Below are 12,267 nucleotides of genomic sequence, written 5' to 3' on the forward strand. Positions count from 1 at the left end.
CCTCTGTGAGTATATTTCAGCACAGAGGCAGCAAAACAAGGATGTTGGAACATTTGTGTAGCCTGACTCCAGTGAGTTAAACCATTTAGAGAGCATTTTGGCCTAGGCTAGAGTGACTAGAATAGCCTAAAAATAATTAAGGCTTGTTTCTGTTTTCTGCAAGAAAGCCCAGATGCCAGCAAACCTCTGCTTGTCATGTGCCTCATACAAGAATCATTTCTTTGCATTTGTTGCTTCTTTAATTGTCAGAGTGACTCGAGTGACTCTTAGGTATTGAAAGATGAGGAAACTGAGTTTCAAAAAGGCTAGCTTCCTTCAGGGGTATACAGATAGTGGTAAAGTGGTGATTTGACCATCAAATCTTAATGCTGTTTCCTATGCAAATTCTCTATTACATAAGTGGCCCTGAGAGTTGCTAAAATTAAGACTCCCCCACCCCAGTCCTTGAGAATGGGTTCCTGAGTGAGACCTTAGCAGCTCAGGTTCTTGGGCAGACTTGAACAACTTCATCCTACCTTTACAATGTGCCACACGAGCACTCTGTTCTGTGTATGCACAGCTGCTGCGCTAAAAGTAATGAGAGGAGGCATGAGGTTGGGCCCCTAACCAGTGCCTGCTGCTCTCCTCCCCTCAGCCTCTGAGGCTACAGGAAAACGTCCTAGTTAATACCAGGTGGGGAAAGAGTGAAGAAAGTCATAGGAATCTTTGGCAGTGGAAGGAATAAACGATTGGGACTGCTGCCCAGAGACAGATGAGCAGATTAAGCCTTATTCACTTCTGAGAAGACAGAGATTCCAGAAGTGATGGCACGAACTTAACTAGCTCTTCAGGGTGCCAAAATAAAACTTTAAATGTTGAACAGACCTCTTTTGTGGGAGGAGTATCCAGACCCTTGGGAAAATTACAAGAACTTTGAGCTCCCTCTAGAGGTCAACAGTGATAAAAGAGCATCTTTATGGTAAGTTAGCCTTTGAGAGGAAATTTGAGTTAGTCATTGTCTAATTAGTTTTTTGGGGCCAGTTGTAAAGTTCAGCATTTGTTGTGTAGGGTATATAGAAGAAATAAAAGTGAAAAGACTGAAAATGGGTCATGTGTGCAAACAAAATAGCATACTAGTTAAGGGGCGCTCTCTTAAAGTATTGAAACAAACCAGATCAAAATGAGATCACAGAATGAGATTTTTGTGCTGTTATGTGCAAGAATGTTTGGACAGTGGACCCTTGAATTGAAAAAGGAAATCTATATACCTAGTGTTCTCACCCCTAACATCCCAATATCTGAAAATAAGAGACCAGTGAATACTACAGGCATATGCTGAAACATCTGAGTAATCTAGCACATGCAGTTTTTTGACTTTTGGAACCTCAGCTGACCAAATGAGAAATCTGTTCTAAAAATAAAAGGATGAGAACATTTAGAAAGGACCTAGGAACTAACTTGAAAGAACTCTCAAACACCACATCTGGATCAATTTGAGGAGCACAATAAATTACTTAGTACTAGATTTATAACCCAAAGTACAAAAAAAAATGAGTTCATACTGATAAGTTATTTTATGAATAAATAGGGTTGAAGAGATACATTTCAAATACACAAAAATTACACAATGAAAGCACATAGTGATTTCCTTCCAAAGGGAAAAGGTAGTAACTTTATAATAAAGAAACATGGCAGATAGTACCTTCATCAGATATTCTTGAATATACTCTGTAAGTCATATTGACTATACTATGATAAAAATGGCTAGCCCTTCACCTGTGCTCTGACAATCCCAAATTGAAGGACAAACTAGAGTCCCTGACAGTACTCCTCAAAACTTTTGAGGCCATCAAAAACAAGACAAGTCTGAGAAGCTGTCACAGATGGGAAAAAGCTAAGGAGATATGATAACTGAATATAATGGAGCATCCTGGATGGTATCCTGGAATTGAAAAGGGACATCAGAGGAAAAGAAAAAATAGTGAGAACTGAAACTGGGAGTTTAGTTAATAATAGTGTATCAGTGTTCATTCCTTAATTGTGACAAATGTGCTATAGTAATGCAAGATGTAAGCAATAGGCGAAACTAGGTGGAGGGTATATAACCACTCCCTGTACTATCCTTGAGAACTCTTACGTCAATCTCAAGTTATGCTAAAGTGAGCATGTATAAGAATAAAGGGACAAGATTTATCTAAATGAACTCTTTGGCTAGCAACTTTGGTTCCATGATGTTTGAAAATATGGGGAACTTTTCTTTATGTGTCCATGTGTTGCCAGTCAGGTTACATAGTTGTTGACTTTTATGCATTAATGTGTGGGAAAACCCATCTCCTAAAAATGCAGTGGTATGTTAGATGACTCGAGACTGTCCAGTGTGGTAGTTACTGCTATAGAGATACTGCTAGCTGAGTAGAGCAGAAAGTATCCTGATTCATTGTCTCAGTTCCATTTTGATTTCATCATTGATTGGCTTATAAATTATTGAAAGTATCTCATTAAATCACTTTAATGCTGAACCGCAGTGAACTCCTTAGTGGAGATCGAATGTATTGTCCTTTCAGGTCTTCAATTTGCCCTATTAAAAATTTCCTGCTAAAAACATTTTATTCTCTCCATTATTCTCATTTATTCCTCCCCTACATGTGTTTAATTATTTAAGTGTCTGAAGAGATGTTGAAAATGCTCTGTGAAAGGTAAATCCTGTAGAGAGACCTATCCTTATTAAAGTTTGACTTCAAGAAGAGCTGCAATTATATCCCCAAAGTTTTGTTGCTCTTGCCTGATGGTTGATGAAGAGCCAGGGCTTGTAGGAGAGAGGTGAAAAGGAAAGGGAGGATTTCAGGAAAAATTAGAGCAAACAGAAAGAAAGGATATAGCAAGATAACAGCATTTGATGAGAATTTAAAGACATCAGCAACTTTATGTACTACAAAATTTTTTCTGGTTATTTTGATAGGTTAACTTCTGAAAATGAAATACTCTTACAAGAGAATGAGTGCTTTCTGGCTTTTGATACAGATTAAGAAATAGTTCTAGAGGACTGCAGTAATACCTGCTGCTATCCATAATGTAGGCAAAGATTTCAGTTTTTGAATACTTTGTGTTTTTCCTTTAGTTCAAGAGATAGAAAATGATGGCTTTTTAAAAATGTATTTGGTTTGATTGGACTGAATATTTCCTTGTACATGTTCCAGAATGTCTTGTAAATGGAGTCATGAAACTTTTTGAATCTGGTTTTTACTTAACATAATGCATTTTGATTCATTTTACTCCTTGTATCAGTAGTTCCCTTTTAAAAATTACTTCATTTATTTGAAAGGCAGAGAGAGACCAATCTCTCCTACTTACTGGCTTACTTCCCAGATGCCTACAACCAGCTGGGGCTGGGCCAGGCCAAACCCAGGTACTAGTAACTCAGTCTGGGCCTCCCACATGGGTGGCTGGGAACCAACCACTTGAGCATCACATGCTGCCTCCTATGATGTGCATTAGAAGGGAACTAATTGGGAGTGGAACTGGGACTTGAATTCAGGCACTATCATGGGTTGTGAATGCGCCAAACTGTGCTTAACAAGTACATCTTATTGCTGGGTGGTGGTGCATTAGATCAATATATTACATTTTATTTATTCATTCCCCAGTTTAGGGTTGTTTGTGTTATGTCATTTTTGGTGATTAGAAATCAAGCCACAGGGCTGGAATTTTGGTGCAGCAGGTTAGCCCATGGGCTGCGATGCTGGCACTATCCAGCCCCGCCTGCAACTTTTTAAACTAAATGATACATTATGAACATCATTCTTTTCTCCATACAAACAGATGGACAGCTTTTGGAAGGACATACATTAAAATTATAGTGGTTTCAGGCCTGCGCCGCAGCTCACTAGGCTAATCCTCCGCCTTGCGGCGCCAGCACACCGGGTTCTAGTCCTGGTCAGGGCACCGATCCTGTCCCAGTTGCCCCTCTTCCAGGCCAGCTCTCTGCTGTGGCCAGGGAGTGCAGTGGAGGATGGCCCAAGTGCTTGGGCCCTGCACCCCATGGGAGACCAGGATAAGCACCTGGCTCCTGCCATCGGATCAGCGCGGTGCGCCGGCCGCAGCGCGCCTACCGCGGTGGCCATTGGAGGGTGAACCAACGGCAAAAAGGAAGACCTTTCTCTCTGTCTCTCTCTCACTGTCCACTCTGCCTGTCAAAAATTTTTAAAAAATAAATAAAAATTTAAAAAATGTATAAATATATCTGGTACATAAAATTTGCATGAATTTTCTACAAGACTGTTCAGCTATTACCTGTGGTATGTTTCAGGGATGGGATTTCAGAAGTTCTTACTCTTTTAGTTTTTGGTTAGTTTAGTAGTGACCATTGTATAAATTTTTTACTAAAAAAGGTATCAAAATAAATCTTTTGCCGGCGCTGTGGCTTAACAGGCTAATCCTCCACCTTGCAGCGCCAGCACACCGGGTTCTAGTCCCAGTTGGGGTGCCGGATTCTATCCCGGTTGCCCCTCTTCCAGGCCAGCTCTCTGCTATGGCCTGGGAAGGCAGTGGAGGATGGCCCAAGTGCTTGGGCCCTGCACCCGCATGGGAGACCAGGAGAAGCACCTGGCTCCTGGCTTCGGATCAGCGCGATGCGCCGGCTGCAGCGGCCATTGGAGGGTGAACCAACGGCAAAGGAAGACCTTTCTCTCTCTCTCTCTCTCTCTCACTATCCATTCTGCCTGTCCAAAAAAAAAAAAAAAATCTTTTGAAAATGCTTTTATTGCAATATAGATTTTAATTTTTGCCCTAAAAGTTTTAAGGATATCAAGTGCTTGATTAGAACCAGTAGTTTTTAAAAGTTCTATGTGGCATAGTGTATGAGTTTCCTTTTTATAAATACATACCATTTTAGAGATGTTTTTAGTTTTTCATGAAAATTTCATTTTATTTGAAAGAGCAGCAGAAAGGTCTTTCATCCGCTGGCCTGCTGGATCAGTCCAAATGCCCACAATAGGCAGGGGTGGGCCAGGCCAAAGCCAGGGACCCAAGCGTTTGAGCCATCATTCTATGTCTCCCAGGGTATACTTTAGCAGGAAGCTGAATTGGAAGTGGAGGAGTTGGGCATTAAGCTGGGCACTCCAGTGCTGGATACAGGCACTTTAACCATTATGTTAACGCTGCCCCCACAGTGTAGAATTTAGAATGTATGTTACTCACTGCTGTGACTGTACTGACAGGTAATAATTGTAATGTGATTAATAAATAAAGATGATAAATACAGTTTGCCTTTAAATATTTTAAGGCAAATATTTGAGGCATGAAAAAGAGGCAGTAATCTGAATACCTTATACAGTATTCTTTTAGTCATCATCCAGGTATGTCCATTATAGAATTTGATATTGCCACCTTATCCAAATGGTTAATGACTGCTAAATTTGAATTTTGGCTCCAATACTCGGTGTGGTATTTTTCTTAGGCAAGTTACTTAATTTCTCAGAGCTTCCTTTGCCTTTTTTTTTTTTTTTAAGATTTATTTATTTATTTATTTATTTATTTGAAAGAGTTACACAGAGCGAGAAGGAGAGGCAGAGAGAGAGGTCTTCCTCTGACTCACTCCCCAGTTGATCACAATGACCACAGCTGCACCAATCTGAAGCCAGGAGCCAAGAGCTTCTTGCTGGTCTCTCATGTGGGTGCAGGGGCCCAAGGACTTGAACCATCTTCTTTCCCAGGCCATAGCAGAGAGCTGGATCAGAAGTGGAGCAGCCAGGATTCAACCAGCACCCATATGGGATGCTGGCACTGCAAGCAATGGCTTTACCTGCTATGCCAGAGCGCCAGTCCCCCTTTGCCTTTTCTTTTAACTGAAAGTATGTATTATTATGGTGTTACAAAGATTAAATGAGATTATATGATGTTACTTCAAAAAAATTAATGAAAAGTAGAATTAAAAGGTAAACTTGGTAGCCAAAATTTTTGAAATTCATGCATAGTTTGTCTCTCTTTTTTTAAAGAGTTATTTATTTGAAAGGCAAAGATACAGAAAGAAGTAGAAATGGACAGAGATCTGGCATCTGCTAGTTCACTGCTCAAATGGCCGTAACAGCCAGTGCTTGACATGAGTGCAGGAGCCCAAGTACTTGGGCCATCTTCCGCTGCTTTCCCAGGCACATTAGCAGGGTGCTGGATAGAAAGCGGAGCAGCTGGGACTCAATTTATAATACCTGTCTCTTGTCTACTTTTATCTTGAATGTGTAACATTTTTGAACACTTGGCTTTCTGCTCTGGTTATTGTGGCGCATTAGAAACACAGAAGGTAGGTAACAAGAAGAAAACAGTATGCCCAAGAAAGTAAAAACTGACCAGTCACTTAACCACTGCCAACTTCCATTCCATTCTTCCAGAGAAAGCAATTAATTCACTTGCTGACAGTTTAATGTAGGTGCTGACAGTTTAGAAAGACAGAGTTGGGGATCGACGTTGTGGCATAGTGGGTAAAGTTGCTGCATGTGATGCTGGCATTCCTTACGGGTGCTGGTTCATGTCCTAGTTGCTCCACTTCAGTCCAGCTCCCTGCTAATGGCCTTTGAAAGGCAATGGAAAATAGCCCAAGTGTTTGGGCCCCTGCCACACACATGAGAGACCAAGATGAGGCTCCTGGCTGCAGCCTGACCAGCACTGGTTGTTGGCGTTCATCTGGGGAATGAACCAGCAGATGGACGATTTCTCTCTGTCTCTCCCTCTCTCTCTGTAACTCTTTCAAATAAATAAATAAATCTTTTAAAATAGGGTTGGAAAAAATAAGAGATCCATTCTATGTGAACATTAAGGATTCCTTGGTTTTTGTTATTTGTAAATAGAACTTAATTTAGATTTTCTTTTAAAAGCTTGGTTATGACTTCTTGAAGAATTCTACCTTTATGTTGCAAAATTTAGAAGCTCTATGTGTCTTAAATTGCTTAATGTGTGGTAGGGCAGTTGACTAATACTTTAAAAGGTCTTTCCCTATTAACTGTATTATAGTGTACGTTCATAAAATTAATACAGGCATTTTTTCATTATAAAATAGCAGTTTGTCAGGAAAGATTCTTTTTAAAAGGAGGAATGTTTTATTCTTTGGCATTTTTTCATTGGTTGGTGAGAACATACCCATGAAGTTCAGTTTTATAGCTCTGATAGCTCATTGTTTATGCTTTTAAAAACATGGTATAGTTAATCTCTAGAGTGAAAGTATTTGTAGCTTTCCATTATTTCACTTTAAAACCTGTATCAAGAAAACTAAATTTTTATAGCATGTTTATATTTTTAATTTGTTCCTTTTTGGGGACAGTGTCCTCTGTGTGTTTGTGGTTGTAGGTAGATGTGGGGGGTGTAGGGTAGTTGTTTTACCTGCAGTGTGTTATTCAGAGACTGAGAATCCTCTTCATTACAGCATTGTTAGATTTGCAATAAAAGTCAGTAGACTCCAATGATGTTTTATTAGACATACATTGTCCAGTGTGTTAGCCACTTAGCTATGTATTAAAATCCAGCAGCCACAAATAGCTAGGGATTACTATATTGGACAATGCTTATATAGATCCTGCATGATAGCAGAAATTTCTGTTCAGCAGTACAATCAGACTTCCTCTAGTCATCTACTCTAATGTTTTTAAGTGTATAGGATTGAGAATAATAGGATAATATTTTCTAGTAGGTTTGTTGTTATATTTATTGTTATTTTCCAATATTTGGCCAATCTTGTCTGACGTAAAGTAGTATCACTATTGTCAGAACTGTGTTTCTTTTTTTGGGTGTCTTGGCACCCTGAAACACAGAAATGTTTATATGGTACACTTAGATAAGCAGAGGAGGTTATTGCCAACTGGAGGGTACAGTATTCAGGCAAATCCATAACCCATTTTTGGCACACTAGTATGCAGTGTCCCCTGCAAAGAAAACTCAGTTGTTATTTATTTGAAAGCAGAGAGAGAGAGAAGCAGATACACTATTTGCTGATTCACACTCCAGATGTCTGTCAACTAGGACTGGACCAAGCTGAAGCCAGGAGCTAGGAGCTCAACCTGCAGTTTCAGTTACTTGATACGTCACCTTCCGCCTCTCTGGGTGCTGGAATTCACTGGAAGCTGGAATTGGGAGTTGTGCTGGTACTCCATCCTAAGCATTCTTACATGGGATCCAGCATCTTAACTGCTGTGTCAAATGTTCACCCCTATCCTAGTATAAAAAACACAACAAGGAGACTATGACTTCGTCTACACACCTCTCCTCCAAATCAAATTTGTCTACATTGTTTAGCTAAACACTAACCTGACTGTTTCTAAAACTTTCTCTGTTACTGACTTCTGGCAAGATTAATAGTAACAAACATTTATAAATTTATAAATTGGTAATCCATTCACCCAGTATTTATTTTCCTCAAGGATTTTAAAGTGTTGACTTATGATATAAGGTTCTTAAGGTTCTTAGCCTTTCCTGATCACCCTGTTGATTTGGGAATCATTTGTTTCTAGACTATCTCAAGGATGTCTCTTAACATCCTGTACCCTTACAACAAAGCTAGTTCACTACTAAACACATAACTCTATCACATCAATTTATTCTGGAGATTTCATCCTATAATAATTATCTTCTCCCTGTCTTCTAATTCTATCATCACATGTTCAGTGATTGAATTATAACTGTGTGAATTCCTACTATCTTTAGTTTGGGATATTGTGCCTTGTATTTAACAGATTCATGTCTTTGTGCCCCTTAATCACAATCTTTTCAGTCCCTTTACTTGAAACCATTCGCTTGACTAAATTACGACTCTGTTTTCTGTGTCCAGTTCACCTAAGGAAGATCAGAGTTGATCAAAATTTATTCAGCGTTGAGCCCATCCTACATCAGACCCATCTCCCTGGCTTTTCACTACTGCTGGACAAAAGGACTAGTCAAGCCATGCTCAAAAACATACCCCTTAATAAGTGTTAGCTATAGCATATCATCTTCCTAACAAAGAGTTGTAATTTCATAATTAAGGTTTGTGCAACAACTTGGACTTGGAGAAAAGATGAAATAGCTTTAAAAGGGGCTACTCTGCTCATTAATCCACTGAGTGGACAAGAGAATTAATCTAGAGCTGGTTTCAGTAGTAAACATTTCACCAAACTGAAAGCGCATTTTAGATTTTGAAGATAGAAATTTTTGATGGAGCTGGTTCATTTGACTGTTAGACAAAGAAACAACAAACTTAATACTGAAGGAAAAATTGACTGACTTGGACTGGCAAGAGTAAGAATTTGGCTCTCCAGAGTGATACTTGAGGGATTTTAATTTAAAGGTAATTTTGACTATATAATTTTTACCTTACACCTTAACTTTAAAACCTAACCTTCAAACAAGATGTGACTCCATATGTTCTGATATTGTTCATGTATACCTATTTTATATTTACAAATGAACTCTAATGTGCTTCAAGTGCAGGGACTTTGTTTTTAGTCCTTTATTATGTTCACTACAGAAGTTAGTATGGTACAGAACACCTAATCAGACTTCTTGTAAGCACTTGATGGATGCTTGGCTTTATAGAGTAGTCCAGCATACTCAATTTTACACTTTCATGTTACATATGCATTCAGTATAAACACTAAATGTGTTTCTTCCTCCTTAGAGTGACTGTGGTTGATGAGCCAGGGTTTTTAACTTAGAGGTACAGGGTTTGTTCCAAATCCTCTGAAATTACAAAGATTTTTGTGTTCACTCAAATATGTACAGTTCATGGGCAAACCTGTGTAACTTTCATAAGAGTCTGAAACAATTCAAAAAGGTATAAGTGCCATGGATCTAGACAAAGGAAGAAGTAAGAAAACTTTTTAAAATCGGCTGGACTTGAAAAATTTACTGTAAAGAAAATTAGAACAGTGCTATGTAGAAAATATAGTACAGTGCTATGTAGATTATCGATCAATAACTTTCAAAATTCAAGGCATAATATGTTTGAGAGATGGAGAGGTCACCCTCCATATGTTCACAACATCTGGGGCTGGGCCTGAAGCTTGGATCCTGGAACCCAATCCAGGTCTCCTATGTGGGTGACAGGGACAAGTTTCTTGATCAGTGACCAGTGCATCCCAGGGTCTGTATTACCAGGAAGCGTGAGTCAGGAGCTGGAGCTGAGAATCAAACCGAGACACTCCAATGTGAGATATGGGTGTCTTAAAGTTTGTCTTAAGTGGTAGGCCAGAAAACTACTCCTAAAGTCACATTCTTAAGTTCTTAGTGGTAAGCTTCTGTCGGTCAGAAGATGATCTTTCTCTTAAAGAAAAAATGGTTTTATTTAAAATGCATGTTAATTTGCTTAACACTTTACAGTGAAGAGCTTGTTAATAACAGTAAATCGTGCCGTGTAATTGCTGTATCTTATGCCCATTTCTGTAACATAAGTTTTGTTTTTCTTTTTTTTTGGTAGGAAAATGATTCTGATGTCAAAAAACAAGAACAAAAACCTGATAGTTTTATTTGAACTTGAGTGTGAAATTAGCACTGATTTTGTTTAAAAACATGAGTAATTCTAGTCACCTTTGAAGTGTTTTTTTAGGGGCCACAAGAAGAGCTGTACATATTGAAGGCACAAAACTTTTTAATACAAGTGGGTTCTATTTGCAAACTTGCTTTGAGGCTATAATTTGAATTTTTGACTGCCAGAATTCCATATGAGATTATTTTTACATTTAAAAGCTTCCACTGATTTTAGTAATACTGCCATAATTATAGGCCATTTTTGAGTTTGCATAAACAAAAAAAATTAGCAACATGGTTACTGTTTAGCAGTGCCATCATAAAATGTTTTGTGGATTACTGATTCCTTTGCATTCACAAATCAAGTAAAATATTAACATACCAGTGGTATTTATTATTTATTGTGTTCTTATTTTCCTAAGTAGTATCATAGATTTATTTTGAGAATTTTTGTGGATCACGATATTCGTGAAGGGCAGGTGTTGTACAGCCACTTGAACTATCACTTGAGGCACCCATGTCTATATCAAAATGCCAGAGATGGAGTCCCACGTTTCTTCTGATCAGCTTCCTGCTGGTGTGCACCGTGTGAGCCAGTGGATGGTAGCAAAAGTGTTTGCATCCCTGCCACCCATTTGGGATTCCCAGATGCAGTTCCTGGCTCCTGGCTTTGGCATGGCCAAGCCCTGGCTGTTGTGACCATTTGGGAAGTGAACTAGAGTAAAAGATTTTCTCTCATACATACACTTGCTATCTCTGTGTAGCTCTGTCTTTCAAATAACAACAAATGAATACACTTTTTTTTTAAAAAAAAATTGTGAATCTTAAATTAATTAAAAAGTTTTTTTTCTAACTTATTTATTTGAAAGGCAGAGAGAGAGATTGATTGATTGAGATCTTCCATCCCATGGTTCATTCCCCACAATAATGAGGTTGTGTCAGACCAAAGCCAGGAGCCAGGAACTCAATTTAGGTCTTCCACATGGGTGGCGAGGACCCAAGTATTTGAGCCATCACCTTCTGACTGCCAGGTGTGCATGAGCAGGAAGCTGGAGATGGGAGTAGAACCGGGGCTTCAACCTCAGGCACTCCTATATGGAGCATGAGTGCCTCAAATGTCATCTCAGATTCACTTTATTTTTGATGGCCAGTTGATATATAGACTTCAAACATGTTAGGGAAAACATGCTAACTTCTGAAACTAGTAAGGTAGGAAAGAAAAACTAATGTCTTTTGTTTTTGTTTTTGTTTCAATTATACAGCAGATATAATTTCTACGGTAGAATTTAATCATTCTGGAGAGTTACTAGCAACAGGAGATAAAGGTGGTAGAGTCGTCATCTTTCAACAGGAGCAGGAGGTACGTGTTCAAAGTTTAATATCACAATTTCAGTTTGAATTTGGTAATGGAGTTTCTGTTGCATTGGAGAATCTCAACAGATGATGTTGGAATTTTTAAAAAAGAAGTTTGTGCTTATTAGAATATCTAGTATTGGTAGCTGTGATTCTCTCAATTTTGTGTGGGTGCATGAGTACACGTGCGTGTGTTGTTTTGATTGTAAAATATAACACTTTAATTCTAAAATTAAGTGGTTAGAAAACGGGGTGGGAAGTAGTGGAATAATCCAAGATTTTAACCGATTTTGAAGCATTGGCCCTTGGTTATAATTTTTCTCTTAAAACTCCATAAAGCGAAAGTTACTTTTTCTTTCAGTGCTTAGTTTGCTTTGTCTAAGTGGAGATGGAAGGCCAGTTAAATAAAAAGCAGCTCAGTTTGATGTCAGTTCATACTGATACTATTACTGT

At 38.7% G+C, this 12,267-nt stretch overlaps 1 protein-coding gene across 2 annotated transcripts in view; it reads left to right on the forward strand.

The window, feature by feature from the left end:
• PPP2R2A (protein phosphatase 2 regulatory subunit Balpha) overlaps nt 1–12,267 on the forward strand; it is an 82,827-nt gene that overhangs the window by 35,992 nt on the left and 34,568 nt on the right. For both annotated transcript variants that reach the window (XM_062213827.1, XM_062213828.1), the window contains exon 3: nt 11,724–11,821. In XM_062213827.1, the coding sequence (XP_062069811.1) occupies nt 11,724–11,821 (98 nt within the window). The remainder of the gene's footprint in view (nt 1–11,723; nt 11,822–12,267) is intronic.

Source organism: Lepus europaeus, chromosome 16 (assembly GCF_033115175.1).
Source record: "Lepus europaeus isolate LE1 chromosome 16, mLepTim1.pri, whole genome shotgun sequence".
Classification (NCBI taxonomy): domain Eukaryota; kingdom Metazoa; phylum Chordata; class Mammalia; order Lagomorpha; family Leporidae; genus Lepus; species Lepus europaeus.